The 16,753-nt window shown below is 46.4% G+C and overlaps 1 protein-coding gene across 1 annotated transcript in view; it reads left to right on the top strand.

The window, feature by feature from the left end:
- LOC119176331 (uncharacterized) overlaps positions 1-16,753 on the top strand; it is a 192,576-nt gene that overhangs the window by 123,934 nt on the left and 51,889 nt on the right. The window contains exon 3 of the mRNA XM_037427557.2: positions 10,434-10,528. Coding sequence (XP_037283454.2) covers positions 10,434-10,528 — 95 coding nt within the window. The remainder of the gene's footprint in view (positions 1-10,433; positions 10,529-16,753) is intronic.

The following is a 16,753-nucleotide window of genomic DNA, read 5'->3' as shown; positions in this document are numbered from 1 at the left end:
TCGTGTTAGCCAAAACACTTGGGGCATATGTACGGTGGAGGGCACTTAAAAGAACCACACTGAAGCCTCGACCTCACAACTGCGGCGGGGGGAGCAACGCAGTCTGACATTTGCTGTCAGGGGTATCCCGTTGCAACGCCCAGAGTTCTGACCAAATGTATAAATAAACTGCAGCGTTTTGCTCATGGTAGGGCGCAAGCTAAAAAATTACGCGCAAGCATTCATGTGGACGACGTCACTCACTGTGAAATACTGGAGCCCAGTATAGTCCTGTTGCATGCGGCGTCGTACTGCATGGTTTTGCGTTCACAGACGCTTCCCGCATTTGGAATAACACGTTGACGTTTTTTCCGGGTCGAGAAGCTTCACATCATGCCGTGCGTTAGAGCGGCCTGCGCCGACCTCGCTGCTGCTTGCGTGACAATGCGTTTCCCCAATGCGTTTCAAGAATCGGCAATCAGCTTCACATCGTGCATCGAGGAAAGCGTGAAGACAAGGTTTATCTATATACGTAATCATTACACGTCACACGGAGCATGGCCGCCAATCGGGGCTTTAAAGTCGCCAGTGCTTAACGATGTGAATTTTAAGAATAATTGGGCGGTGCTTGTTTCGAAATGTTAGCCGTCTTGAAAAGTAAGAACATGGAGGCAGCCATTCATTACAAAGCTCCTCAACTTTTAAATATACGCATGTCATGAGGCTTCTCTAAGTAAAGAGGTTATCGACACAGTTAATTTATTAATTGACCTGTTGTCCTTATTTTTTTTCAAGATGATGTCAGATTAGGAAGTCAATTCATCTCCAGTGACGTAATTCGAGAAAGCCTCACGGGCTTTATTATTCAAGTGCTTGAAAAAAAAAATGATACACTGCTGCCGAGACAATAGCCGTGGCTGTCTTTCAAACGACGACTTAGTGGGCCCAGATTTCGCAGTACGTCGGCTCTGCTTGAGTAATTATGACGTTCATCTTGTAACATGACTGAAGGAACAGGAGTAGGTCTTTTCTTAACAATATAGTTTCGGTCCTTTCCATTTTTTCCTACGTGCACGAAATAATTCGCGGTAAGTTCAACACTTCTAACTGTTCGCTGTTTTTTTTTCTTCTAAAGGCGATAATCAGTCTTTATTCATTCTCCGTAATGTCGTGAGCACGCGGAAACCCGATTTCACAAGTTCTTTGCAGTGGTTGTAATGTCTGCGTCAGCGTCGTCGTTGGCTACAAAGTGAATGCGGGGGCTCAGACGTAAACCATGGCCATTCAGTGTTTTGTACTTGCGTCACCTCCAATATGGCGTCCAAGATTTGACGGTTACTCGCCTGGTCTAAATGAAACCTAGCAAAATATAAAATAATGGCGCCTATGATAAATCGTAATTATTTGATTTTGTCCCACGGGTGTATTAGTATATAGTGCAAAATCTATTTCCTCTATTCACTTTTCCACAGTGTGTTTCTAAATGCGGCGACAGGAAAGAAAAGCTTGAGAAATTTTCGTAAAAGCATATAGTTTAGGTTATTTTCAAGAAAGAAAATTGCATACAAGCTTGTGTTCGTCAGAAACGGGCAGTACCTCATGCTTAAATACTTCGCATGTCGAATAATTCTAGGTGAATGAACTTAATCTAAGCCCCCCCCCCCCCCACCTCCTTTAAGGTCACTTAAAATCATATCGCAGTTTTGACGTGGAAAGTTGTGTAAAGCCCCGTAATTACATTATGCTTGTACTGTTATTAGGAAGTATCTTCTTGACGTTACAAACTGACAGTTATTTGCTGATATTTTCAAAGATACTTTTTTGCTTCTAGAATACCTGCCCGTTGAGTCATGGTGATGCGTCATGGTGAAGTTTGACAGCTGCCCGTAGTGACAGTGTCGCAGCTTCAAACTTGTGTTCATCTTCTGGACATCAAAATGACAGCGCCTTGAATTGAACCGGAATTGCGCTAACCTGCCCTTCCCCCTTTGGTTATTGTCACTGCCATGTGCTTAAGGTTATATGGGGCAATGTACTAGTCAACTTTTTTCCCCCTCAAGTCAGGGTAAAGCTCCCGTTCCGGAGCCGAACGGCCATTCTCATTTTTAATCATGCTTGCTGTCGTTCTCTGTCCTTTTACCTCTTTTGTTAAAAGTCTATCATATGAGCTAACTAAATTGATGACCAGCATGGCTGGTGAGAAATCTTGTTTCTCTTTGCCACATGGTCTGCATTAAGTTTTATTGATTGCATTTGAATTTTGTTAACATTGCTGACGATCCTCCCACTTTTCCGTGCAATCTGAGGTCGTCCTGTAAATTGTTTAAACCTTCTTTGAAACAGCAGGAAATGACGCGGAGGAGCATGACATTCATTTCGCAGGCCAGCCTATACATCATCGGTGGATGCTAATGTCTTTACAATAAAGTAATACCAGTCGCATTCTAACTTTTTATGAAAAAATTGTCTTACGAGGTGAAATATGTTGTGATATTTTGATGAAAATGGGTGTGATACAGCTTGTGAAAAATCGCTCAATTTTCTTATGAAAATTGTCCTCACACCAAAGTTAACAGAAGCAACTGCTAGAACTGTAGGGATGAACAATTGGTTAATCAACATTGATGAAACAGCGCGTCAATGTGTGCAGGTCGTTTGATCATACGTGTTTGCACAGTCGCATAAATATACAAAATACAGTATGCACCGCGCCTTTTAATTTCTTCTGTTCTGTGTTTACTCTGCCGTTTCGTTTCTTGAAATGATGAGAGTGCACCCTTTATGTGTTTTGGGGGGGGGGGGGGGGAGCGGGGAGGAGGAATAGATTCGTCACCATGCCGTCAAGGCGTTTAACACGAGTAGGTTTGTGTGGTACGTTCAGACACTTGGTGCTCTGTATACCCGGACGTCGCGCATAAGAAGCCCAAAATTGAGTTTCATCAAAATTAGAGTTTAATGTAGGGCGAGAAAAAAACAACGCCAGCCGATTAGAAGCAAGGCCGTGGAACTCCCGCCGCAGACGCTCGCGCTCTTTTTTCGCCCCCTCTCCTAGTGAAGCCCGACCGCCCACCAGCTCCGTTCACTTGTCTGATTCTGACGGCCATGACACTGTCGCTCATCTTTAACGATTTGCCACGCATTATATCACGGAAAAGCCGGCGAGCGGGGGACGGCACGGGCAGCCGGCGCTGTGGGGACCGTTCGCTGCTGCGAGGGAGGCGGAAAAATTAATACGAGCCACGGATTGCTGGGGCCCAGAGATTAGCGGCGCTGCGGGGAAAATGAAAGCGAAACAAAAGCAGCGGCCGACTGGCACCAACGAGCCGAGGGAGAGGACCTGGAAGTGGCAGTGGCCTCGAACAAAAGCCCGTTGGTCCGCGGGTGAGGAAGCGTCGCGGGTAGGCGCGGCGGTCGTCCCGAAGAGCGGACCGCGGCCGAAGCTCCTAGCTGCCCCACGTGGGGGGAGATCCCAGGCGTGCCTCGGGCCGCCGCTGCATATTAGGCTCACCTTTCATATTAAGCTGCGTCATTCTTCACGCTCAGCGCCAGGAGAAAGGGACGCGAAGAAAGGAAAGCGGCACGCCCCCCCACCTGACTGCTGCTGTGCGCGCCTCCCGCCTTTTCTATTTTTTCCTTGTTTGCTTCGCGCCCCAAAACGCGTGGCGCTGCCCACCTCTGGTGTTATTCGTGACTGCCTCCCTCTTTCTGCTCGCTTTTCTTCTCACATCGTCCCCATCGCATCCAGCTTTGCTTTAGCTGCGCAATATGGTACGACGATGAGCCTAAACAGCGGTCGCTGGATTGGAAGCCTCGGAGCAAGCCTGGCCGCGCCCAGAGAAGAATAAGAGTAGGTGGCCGGCGTGGGGAGGCTGGCCGTATTCTGCACGCGCTCAGTGAGCTCGCAGCACGCAAAGCGCGCGTGATGTCTCGAATATGCTCCAAGGCAAAACATCTCCCGCCAGGGGGACCTGTCAAAATTGCTGATGCATAAGGAAACTGTGAAAGCAGCAAGCAGTTGGCTTTGGATGCGCACTCGTAGGGCCATCTTCTTCCGAGTCCTGGGACAAGATTTATCGTGACTTCAAAAGCTGGCCCGGAAAGGTCTGAAGACCTTTACAGTCTATAAGCGCTGTGTTTTATGCCTCCGGAAGGCGCATTCTTGCCCCGTCGAACAGATAAAACGGCCTAACTTTGCATAGTGGCCAATGTGTGTTGCCAAAGAAAACATTATATATATATATATATATATATATATATATATATATATATATATATATATATATATATATATATATATATATATATATATATATATATATATATATATATAATGCTCCAGAGGAAAAGCTGCCGCTGAGCTTCTTCTATATATATACATGTAAATGAATATAAAGCCTCGTGTGCAGCGCAGAATCGATCCGGACGAGTTGATGTGCACAACGGACTGTTCCCTTCGTGACTTCTTCAAACACTGCACTCCTATCTAAACGTCATTTCAGGGCCTTCATAAAGGAGGTGAGGCGGCGTGTGTTGAAAGCCTAATGAGCAGCGCAGTCAGTTCGGGTAGCCACCAAGCCAGACTCCTGTATTCATGTAAAGCTGCACATCCTTTTATGCAACCTTCAGTAGCATGAAGAGTTTTTACTGACTCTTACGCATAGAGCCGTGTTTATAAGTTATTCTACACGAGAAATTTTCACAATCACCGTTGCTGATGAGGAGAGGTAGTGGCCACTCTTTATAACTTTTATAAAATGTTGCACGAATACGAGGAACACTAAGGCACGCATATACACTGACCTCCGATTGCGTGTTTGTGCGTTCTTTGTATCTGCACAGCATCTCTAAGCACCCGTGGTAAAAATGAAACTTGGCCTTGAGCCTGGATCAATATTCTTCAGTATGTCTATAGCTGGTCACCGCGCAAATCGACATGGTTACGCGTGTACACAGGGAAGTAGAAGCGGTAATCTACAAGTCATGTGTCCTCTATACAGCTGGCTGCTTTGTCTTGACCTGTGCAGAAACGTTATGAAAGGTGAACAGATGAGGCATCAAGGTGCTCATAGGGATGCACACTTAAATGTGCAAACACCTAGGAAGTGAAAAAATAAATAAAAGTTTTCGCAACTCGACGGAAAATGTAATGTCCTGTTCTAGACGACTTGAGGTGAGTGCATACGAGTAAGAAATGTAGGTACGTATACACGTACACTCGCGCTGTATATGACTGCTATAAGAGCGTGCGAAAGGGGAGAAAGAGTGTTGCACAAATATGAAAGCAAAGTTAGTGTCTCCTTCGCTGTCACACAAGGAATACAAGTATTAGTGTATTAGTGAGACCTAAGAGACTATCATGCCGAGGATAGTATAGGGGATGGTATTAGGATCAATTGTAATGTAAATGTGAAGAAAGAAAAGTGGCCGAAAAGATAATTTGCCGTGGCCAGGGACTGAACCTGTGACCTTCTAATAACGCGTCCGATGCTCGACCAACTGAGCTACCACGGCAGCCATCCCCCCGTCCACTTTATGGGGTGTATATGTGCATTAAACGTGGGAGCGTCAGTCAGCGCCGCCAGCAGCCATGGCGGCGATTGTGGAACACTGTTTATCATCCTGTTGGACGTCAAGCACGTGAACTTATTACGAGCTGGCAGCTCACCGATTATCCTACCTTAAGATGACGCCAAACGGGCAGATGAAGAGTGCTTCACACTCGTCGCCATGGCTGCTGGCGGCGCTGACTGACGCTCCCACGTTTAATGCACATATACACCCCATAAAGTGGACGGGGGGATGGCCGCCGTGGTAGCTCAGTTGGTCCAGCATCGGACGCGTTATTATAAGATCGCAGGTTTTCTGCTCAGTACAAGTTTTCTTTTTGTCCACTTTTCTTCCCAATTAAATTGCAATTACTTAATAACTCCCCTTATACTTTCCTCAGCTTAATTCTGTGCAGGATCTCATTAATATTGTGTCTAACAAAGGAAACGAGCCCTTAAATGTATATTTCATTCCTTCAAGGGATAATAATAATAATATCTGAGGTTTTTTGTCCCAAAACCATGATATTATTATGAGGGTGCCCGTAGTGAAGGGTTCCGGACATTTGAACCACCTGGTCATCTTTCGTGTGTACTGACATCGCACAGTACTCAGGCCTATGCGCCTCCACCGAAAAGCGACTACCGCGGCCGGAATTGAACCCGCGACCTTAGGTCCGCAGCCGAGCAACGTAACCACTGATCCACTGCGGAGGACAAAGGAACACAAGGAACATACTCGACGCACTTTCTAATTTCGTCTGCTATTTCGATCGTGAGACCGCCATAGATAGCGATTTCGCGCTGTTCTCAGCTCTGCTTCTAAACTTTTCTCCTGTGCGAAAACGGCAACACAACAGGGCTTATATCTAGCGTCGCACATGTTCTATTAAAAGTGCGAAAAAGAAAAGAGAAGAGGCAGGGACATGAAACCTGCAGGAAAGCGTCTCGTTGGCTAACAAAGGCCGTCTACGAGTGCGCGTACAGTTTTGAGATGTTACTATCTAGTGTTGGCATGAGGCGTAGGTTCTATACTGCATGCGTCGGATTGAAAGACGACAAGAAAGTGCACCATTCGCGCACTTGGACATACGCGGGTGCCAGCTCAGTGGAGCTTGTTTAACGTTTAACGTACGAGCTACGTCCACGCGTAACTCGGACGTCTGACGGGTGCAGCACAAATCGGTGCGCTCTCGTCAGTCGACGGAGGCGTGCAAAAGGCGGATCCATGAGGCGCTCCTTCGGCACGTTGTGGACGGTGCACGCAATCCTTTGGAAGGACCCTCCGCGTGGCATCGCAGCTAGAAGATGGCTTGCGGCGAACGCCGTCAGCTTCCGCGAAGGGCGATCTCGAAGGTGGAATCTATCGCCGACGTATATATACAAGACGTGCGTGGTAGGAGAAAATCGACGATTTGGGAGCCGAATATTGACTGTGTTCGCATTTGTGCCAGATATTGCACAGGTGGCGAGGGCACTACAGAAGCCATAAGAAAACGTGTAAAACAGTACTGTTCAAAACAGGATGTCCGTGATTGTAGTTTACTTGTGTTTGTAGCCAATCGTTTAAAGGTCATAAACAGAACCAGGCTTGGAACGGCTTTGTTTTTAGTGCACGGAATTTTTCTGTTCCTGAAGTTCGAACGTAACTTTTATTCGGACGAAAAATAAAAAAAAACAAGTAGGACAATGCATGATATTTTTTTTCCACCATTAGACTTTGTTACATATATGATTAAGTGATTCTGCATAGCGGGTGGGGTTCGGAAAGAATCCTAAGCGAATCGCATTTTTTCTAAGCCAAATCACGCATACGGTTTCCGTAGAAGGTTTTCGACACATGAAGGCAAGCGTTAGCAATGTACAAGTGGAACTTTCACAATTCTGCGCCCTCTCACTGACACTGCCACTGTCGCTGCGTCGCAGATCTCAGCAAGCAAGCTAACGCATTGCGGCGCAGACGTCTGCAGTAACCACATGGACAACTGCTGCCGTCAATCTTTACAGCGCCTCAATGGCGGAGTAGAAGGACGAGCCTCATTAGCACGGCACTTAACATTTACTGCCTACTCTAACGTGAGCAAACGCAAAATCACTCCGCGAAGTCAAGAAACTATATGCTTTACCATCTATGACGTTTAATCATGATAATTGTCGCGTCCTTTTCTGCAATTGATGAAAGCCATAGCCTGTGACATCTTGTGCTGAGCTGAGAAATGAGCACTTAGTATACAGACTTCAGTTCGCATTTGATAACAGATGACTAGTGTCTCGCTCTAAAGATTCAGATCAACTGGACTGAGCTGCATTATTTCAATGAAAATGAAGCGCTCGTTTTAAAACGTGTTTTGCGTTGCTGATACCAAGGTTTAATATGTAAGCAGATGTTCCATGTTTTTTTATCTAAAGCCAATAAAAGGTTGTAATCAAATAAACTAATCACTATGAAATATTTAAGAGTGCTCGGAGTTTCGGTGAAGCCATGTTTTTCCAAATATTTTGAACGACGATAACGTAGAATACTGCTCAGTTCACTTGTTGGCCTGCGGCCATTTAGCATCATGCATCAGAGTGTTTTACAGAGTATTTATGAAAGCAAAGCTTTTATTGGCGGACTTCAGGCACTTTGAGCGTTTCTATGTGCGTATGTATCCATGTATATATATACCCGGCGACGTCTGTGTGTTTTCGTGATCGCCTCTTTAACTTAGCGTATAGTCCAAAATTAGTGTATGAGAGTAAGAAAGTTTGACGAACATAGGTGGCTAGTCATGACATAAATAAAGTGAAAATACCACCAGGTACGTCATCGAATCCTCTCCTCCAGACACGTGTGACGCATGCATGTATAGCACGGGTGGCGCTATAAATATATGCGGTTAATGCGCCACAGGTGGTTAATAGTTCATATGTAGCCAAGAACGGCGAACACAGTTCTTGATAATTTAATTGCGAGTGCGTTAAAGAAACTTACATCAGCAGCGTTGACCAGAAGAATGCAACTAATAAATATCATGCATGCTTCTAGCAGGAATCGAGCCCAAGCATTCGGCTTGGCAATCAACTTTTGTACCACTGAGAAACACGCCACATCTCGGAACTGCCTTGGAAACAGACCTTATGCAGGAGTACTCTTTGTGAAACGTCAATTGCAATTGCAATGCTGGCTATCGAATTTTATGAACATTGCATATGTACTCGTATGATACAGGCGTCTATCCACTGAAGTTGGCCTATATAGCGCTATCCAGGGCTACCATCTTCGTAAGTGCACAAGCGCTTCATCTTAACTTACTGCGTCTGGTGTTGATAATACCCACATTGCTGTTGATATCATTACGGAACTGTTAAGAACTGGTGTTGCCTGCGCGTACAACATTTATATGTATCTGTAGCGTAATTTTGTAACGTTTTTATCAATTAAAATTTACATCAAAGCCACCTTCCATTTGCATGCTTCACATATAACATCAATTTGTACAGTAAGTGGGTTATGCCGAGTTTGTTATGTAAGATATCGGTGCCCTGGGCTTTCGAACAATTGTAGAGATAAAAGGAATTGTGAATGCATTTGTGTAAGACGCGAAAAAAATAATAAATGCCATTCTCTTGTGTTCGCGTTTTTTTTTCGCGCCTTAAAATTAGTTATGAACGTGCAACAACTTGCCCCCCAAAAAGTTCTCTTAAAACAGAAATGTGTGCGCGCCTGCACATACATACAAAAAATGTAGAACATATGACACCGTTTTGTATTTCAATTGATGATTAACATGGCGTATATATTATTGTGCCTTGCATCGCTGTTTTCATACTTTTTTCTGTAAAATGATATCATGGTGTGGTAATGAAATATTGTTGCAAATCATAAAGTTTCCTAAAATTAACTAGAGGGGACTCTGGCGCTGCGATCGTTCAGCGACCATGGGAATGATGGGTAGTACACACATTTGCCTAGTCTTCGTTCTTGCGGGCGGCGAATCGTACTTGCGGCTTCGTTCATTGCTGTGTTTCGGTTTTGTTTTGAAATAAAGATTCAAACCTTTTGAACTTTGTGACCCAGTTTGGAAAGGTAAGTCTAAAATAATGAGGTGGCGAAGCACAATCGCTGAACATTTGCTGCTTTTTGTTTCGCGAGAAAACAGTTCCAAGCCACACGAGCACACACGGAGCCAAAATCAGGCCAGAAGTACGAAGTTTAGACAAATGTGTGTACAACCCATCATCATTCCCATGCTCGCTGAAGCGCCGTGCGTTGCAGCTCCCATAGACACTAGCGCCAGAGTTCCCTCTGGTGTACATTAAGAAACTCTATGTTGCAAACTGTACTGTTGCCTTGAAACTTGTTTCAAGATGTGATGTGTGTGTTCATTGAAGTGCTACGTAATAAACGTTGCCTTGTGTACAATGACAGTTCGTGCGTTCATTTTCCTAGAAGATATGTGTTTTAAAAAGAACATAAAACTACTTGTATACTGCTATCACGTCAATAAAAATGCAAGAGCAGCGATTATAAGCAATAACAACATGATAATAGCTAAGCGGCAACTGTATATATAGCCACCGATAGTAATATTGGTTAGAGATTAAGGAACGTTCCCATTTCTTATACTTACTATAGCGTGAAATAGGCGCCTATTGTCTTGTTGGGCCCTGCAAGGGTTCAACTAACGATGCGCATTAGCCTTGTGCATGGGTTCCTAACGCTGAGGGCACTCACGTTTACGTCGTACCCATATATAGTGTCCATATACGCGTGCTCCTTCGCGTACCATACTACAAGTCTCATTCATTAAGTGCTGTTGCTATTGTTTATGCTGTTATAACATCTTATAGCATCTTCAGTGCACAAAAGGGCACCCGGTTTTACTTGTGCAGGATACTCATGTATATCTTTTTCTTGTTTCGCAGAATCCGGCGTACACAATGAAAGAAGCTGCTGATCCGTGGAGGGGCATCACGCAACCAGCCTCCTACTACTACGACCCGGCTCTGGCTGCATACGGGTAAGTTGTTATGTTCCACGTCACGTATATCGGTGTATTCGTACAGTTACAATACATTTATTACATTGTGCATTTACTGGAATAGGTATGCGCTTATAGTGTCTCCCGCATATATTACGCGCTTAATGTCCTCCGTACACTCCATGCATACGACAGTAGCTTCTGGTAGCAAAAAGGAAGAAATGACGAACGAACAGGGCTCACAAAGTGTCACGGCACGCATGGAACGAAGCGCGGGCATTATATTTTAAGAAAAAACAAGACGTTCCACTTAAGCTCGAGGAAAAGTCGTCTCGACCTCCGAGTGTCAGGTTTCTCGTTTGCGACGTGCTCATATGTTGTGTCGTAATAATAATACAAAAATGGGCAACTGCGGCTTCATAAAATGGACGTGACAGGCGACACTAAACGAGCGCTGCCATTGCGTCACGAATTCCGAGCGGAGAAGAAACCCATTTCTCATTTTTCCTCTTGGCTGTTGAGTCGTATTAGCAACAACTCATGCTGCGTCTGCTCTCTTAATGTGTAACGTGTCGTGCAAGTTGATAAATGGAGAATTGAAAAAAAAAAAAGCGAGCGCCTGTGGTTCGTCGATTAGTCGATAGAAAGAAACAGTACACATTTCAGCGATCGTAGCTGAGACTGATATGACCTTGCGTATATATCGTGTAATTGTAAAAGTTGTTGAAATGGAATCCACGTTTATCCGTGTAACTAAATACGTTCATACGCACAGCTAAGCAGTAAGCTCCCAAGTGGCCTACGCGCATGTGTCACTGCAGTTGCGAAGAACGGTGACACTGTAAGGAAGTATATAGCGCGCTTCATAACTTGCTGCAGTGAACTTCCAGGAGCAAGCAATAACGGGGAGTTACTGATCCGGCAAACGCGTTAGTGTTAGTGTTCGAATGTGTATAACTAATTATGTTTCTTCATTTTTTGTGGGGATATATATATATATATATATATATATATATATCGAGGGCATGTTATGGACCGGGGCAGGTGGTCATGCCGTGTGGTGATCGATTGTGACACGCGCAGAGAGCGATTGGTGCCGCGTCAGCCAGCTTCTGTACGCGTTCCTGCTCAGCCGCAGCCATCGATGGATATATGTACTCCTGTAACACGTTAAATAACTGCGTTCTGCGGGTTGTGTTGTGTGTTAGCGGCGAGCGCCGTAAGCAGAAATGCCCGAACGCAGATAATGGCAGCAGTTGCGGCACGAGCACAGAGAAATGCTTCGGAGTGGCGCTGATTTACAGGAGGGCGAAGCATTTAACGACGTGCGGGCCCGCATCACAGGCTGACCCACTTGGCGTCGAGCGCGGACCCCGTCTTCCTAGCGCGACTTTGGCGCCAACTTCGGCGAATATTACGCGGTGGCCGTCGGGGAGGAGAGGATGGAAGAGGGCGCCATCTGGCACCGGGCAGTGAGCGCGCACGCGTCGCATGTGACGAGCTGGTGCACACACGGAGGCACAATGGCTGCTCCCTGCACTGTGACGTGTCTCCGGTGGTCGCCCGCGTCTCTCGCGATGCCGATGGCGATAAGATAGCGGGCTGGTTTTTAGCGAGCCACCGGTGGCCGGCGCCGCTCAATGGAAACCCGACACGCTACGCTTACCGCGGCTTCGCTTTTATACGCGTCCGAAGCACCTGTCCAGACCATAAAACTGCGCGCTTGCGTGCGCGCACGGCGAGTGGTCAGACCACACAGGCGCGCAGGACACGGAGCAGCAAAGAGAGAAGGGGGAGCGCGTGTAATAACTATACTAAAAAATTAGAGCGATAATAAAAAATAACCATTGACAGGATAACAGTGAAGCGCCAGGAAATGAAAACGGGTGCGAGCGAAAGCCGTTTGCGAGGCACGTGGACCCATTGCAGGAAGCACCCTCGAATGCCCGTCGCCGCTTTCGATGTTCAAACAACCGCTGTCACCCATACGGAGCAAAACGGACGGACGATTAGGAAATACGGCATGCAAAAGACGTGCCCATGTTCGCGCACGGCTCTGACACGCTTGAGAACGGGCGTGCGCCAACAGTGCTGACATTATACTAAGATTAATGTCGATGGGAACACGTTTTCTTGCTGACCGTGAATGGACTCGAGTCAATGGCACTGCGTAAGTGAAGCGATTAATATATGTGCCCAACAAAGCAGGCAGAGAAAAAAAAAGAAAATGACAACCATGGATGTCTGTTATATGCGTAGTGGCAGTAAAAGTATAGCACGTGACCGAATCTGTTCATTGACCCAGATAAAATTTGGCCACGAGCTTGACAAAAAAATGTATTTCACAAATAGAAGCACTTTGATATATCCGAAAGAAAATCATTTGAATGAATTAGAGATTAACGAATATGTTGCTATACAACCCCTACTAACTGAACAAGTTGATATGTGGGGTTTAACGTCCCAAAACCACCGTATGATTATGAGAGACGCCGTAGTGGAGGGCTCCGGAAATTTTGACCACCTGGGGTTCTTTAACGTGCACCCAAATCTGAGCACACAGGTCTACAACATTTCCGCCTTCATCGGAAATGCAGGCGCCGCAGCCGGGATTCGATCCCGTGACCTGTGGGTCAGCAGCCGAGTACCTTAGCAACTAGACCACGGCGGCGGGGCAGGTGGTATTTTTTTTGTATTTTGCGGTTATATGTAGTAAGCAGAGAAAACACTAGTGCGTAATATATACAAAATGAGAAAGTGTTGAATCGGACGTTTTGGAAAGCAATAACTTTTGTATTGGAATTTTTGCCCAGCTATGGTGCTTGAAACATTAATTAATTAAACATGCCTCTGTAGACAATTAAGCAGGAAACGAAAGCTAGTGTGACTTACTCCATGCATTATTCATGCCACATGCATTCGGTCGCGTCGTGATAAAAACTGCGTCGGCACATTTTAAAACTTTGGCCATGGAGTTGGTAAGGGCACCCACACCTGCAATGTTTGTTACAATCAATATACGGTTTCTCCTCACAACAGGAAACGGCCCCGACGTGGTGGTCTAGTGGCTAAGGTACTTAGCTGCTGACCCGCAAGTCGCGGGATCGAATCCCGGCTGCGGTGGCTGCATTTCCGATGGAGGCGGAAATGCTGTAGGTCCGTGTGCTCAGATTTGGGTGTATGTTAAAGAACCCCAGTTGGTCGAAATTTCCGGAGCCCTCCACTACGGCATCTCTCATAATCATATGGTGGTTTTGGGACGTTAAACCCCACATATCAATAAACAACAGTAAACAAATCTGTGTTCTGCGTTTTTCGCACACCTGCATGCTTGTAACAGGCTTTGATGCGAGTCTGTAACAACGAACGCATACTAAAAGCCGAGCAAGCAGTGTATAGAGGCGAGAGAGCAGTGGTATACAGTCCTCTTTGGGCATGACGTTATTTAAAGTGTATACTAAATAGGCTATCAACGTAGAAGCGTACAGTTAGCATCCACTGGGCGAGTTCAATTATAGGAGTGAGCATTACAAATTGGTTCTCCCTCTCAAACAGCGATGAGAAATGACACGCCGCAATAGGTCCCTCGTTTCCGATACTGGTGTGCGCTCACGCAGAGGTGGCTCGTTGCGGCGGCGCGGTGAACGCGTGGTCAAGCGACGAGGACGTGCCTTCCAATCGTTCCTGGTTGCGGCGCTCCAGTCTTCTGTGGACACGTGTATTTCAGCCTGTACCAGACACGGGCGCGGGACATTAAGGGCGCTGCGCGCAAATCGTTAGCCTAATGCACACCCGCCAAATGGTGGCCGCCGTTCGCGGTCGCTGCCCAGCAGCTGCTCTACAAATTGAAGCGCCATATATTCCCCGTGACTCCCCGCTTCATTTCGTGGCGCCCATGTCACTCCGTGGTGTCTGTGTGCGTTTTACGCATCTCTATAGTACCTGCCTTTGGCCGTTCTGCGCTGTTTTCGCGGCGGCTATAAACTCTGACACAGCGGCCAGAGTGGCTCCGAATTTGTGTTCCCAGATAGTCCTGGCAGTTGGTGCAGACATAGTTTGGTCGCTGTCGTGACAAGCCCTCGCGCCACGGAATAGTGGGTGGGATCGGTCGTCCGTGCTTGCGATGTCGCGCGCGCGGCGTGATTAGGACAGCGTTGCCGGTGTGAATTGGCTTGTCGCGAGGGCGTTCCGAAAGAACACAGTTATCGTGCTTTGAAACACCGCTGGCTTTAAGCGCGAGGTAACCATACCCTTACCCGTAATACGCAGCGAGGACCATTGAGAAATGTACATTTAGAGTACGACTGCAGCTTCGCTGCGTAGGGTTTCTATTGTAACAATAATAACAACTGAAGACTCGATCGTTACGTAGTATCTATACGTTGCATTACAGGGAACAAGTCCTCACGGACCAAATGTGCTGGGAATGAAGTTTTAAGGAGAGAAACGATACACAGCATAATGACAGTGGTTTTCGGCAGATAATATGGGTTTCAAAGGGTTTGTATATATACATTCATGAAAGTGTGCATGTTCTGAAGAAAATTTAGCTATAGTCCACGTTGACCAAAATGCGAAGCCTCTAAGTTTCACTCGGCAAGTTACTTCGACAGCGGCTTTATAGAAGCACTATCGCAAACATACATAACTCAAAAGTGTGGCATTTCTAGGATCATTGATAGCGGACTGACGAAGGGAGATCAGGTAGTTCTCATCGGAAGAGACTAGTGCATATAGTCTAGAGGTTCTATAATTTGATATACCATTGAAAGCATGTGAGTGATGATCGCACCTCTGCAGCTCACGAGTGCAATGGGCCACATGCTATGATCCAATATAACGATAGCCCCGCCGCGGTGGTCTAGTGGCTAAGGTACTCGGCTGCTGACCCGCAGGTCGCGGGATCGAATCCCGGCTGTGGCGGCTGCATTTTCTATGGAGGCGGAAATGTTGTAGGCCCGTACATGTGCTCAGATTTGGGTGCACGGTAAAGAACCCCAGGTGGTCGACATTTCCGGAGCCCTCCACTACGGCGTCTCTCATAATCATATGGATGTTTTGGGACGTTAAACCCCACATATCAATCAATCAATATAACGATAGGTATATAGTCCTCGATAATAGATAAGCCAGCCTCCTCCCCCCTCATTTCAGTTAGCAGAGCTCCTATATGCTGCTCCGATCGTTTCCTTTCGTAAAAAGTAATTCTGACGATGAATGTTTGCATTCCTCCCATGCTGTCGATAATATGTCACTGGTAGGCCTTCAATTGATTTTCGAACCATGGTCTAGATATAGTTGTACTTGCACACCACCAATCTTTTCTCGCCTGAGTGATAGATCAATAGATCGGTTTGTACACAAAAGAAGTCCGTAAAAAGGCAGCAAGCTAAGCATGCTAGGGAACAAGAAGATATCGAAGCTGTGTGATGATGTCATCACAGGCAGCACGATAGAACAGCGATATAATAGGGCAGCCGCATTGACAAGACCAATCATTCGTTAAAACGGCGTGACTACCCACCGCCGTAAATGAATTATTTCTGTTCCTACAAAATGCCTTCTCCGACGAAGTCATGCACACATGGCCCATAATAATTCACGTTGGTCACTGCGTCCTTTGTGTCGAGAACCTGCTGGGATGTCTGATGCTCTCCTTTTTTCTGCACGTATGCACTATCCCATTTTTCTTGTTATCATTTTATTCTTGTCTTTTTGCCATGAGAGCTTGCCCGTGATGATCAACTTTACAGGACGCTCGAGTACTAAACAAACGTTATATAAAAAGGCTCTCACACAGAAGTCAGAAGAAACGAGAGTTGTTCTTACCTGTTGCTCGGACTAATAATAAAGCTGTCGAGCGTCAAGCTTTTCGTTATCTGCCGATCGCTCTTCGTCTTCTATTATTCATCCGTATTAGAGGAGCACCACCGTGTCACGTACTAAGGAAATCGTGGCCGCATCACCTTCTCGCAACATGCCGCCCGACAGTGACAGTGGCACGCGGCAGCAACAAGCTGGCATGCCGCATTCGGGCCGTCCGGGCTGTGCTGGACGGCCGGCCGACCACGCGCAGCCTCACGACATAGGTCCACCGCAAGGAAAAGGGACAAAGAAAAGCACGAAAGAATGGCGGGACCAGTGGGGGCGGGGGACGGAAGAAACATTGCAGGAAGACTTGCCAGCGACAGCGTCAGGGAAGAGGACGGAGGAAGGGGGCAAGAAAGAAAAAGAGGCGAAATGAGAGAGTCCTGTCCCGGCGGT

This window comes from Rhipicephalus microplus, chromosome X (assembly GCF_043290135.1).
Source record: "Rhipicephalus microplus isolate Deutch F79 chromosome X, USDA_Rmic, whole genome shotgun sequence".
In the NCBI taxonomy this organism is placed as follows: Eukaryota; Metazoa; Arthropoda; class Arachnida; order Ixodida; family Ixodidae; genus Rhipicephalus; species Rhipicephalus microplus.
Note: the sequence above shows the minus strand (reverse complement) of the source record. Positions and strands in the feature narration are given on the sequence as shown.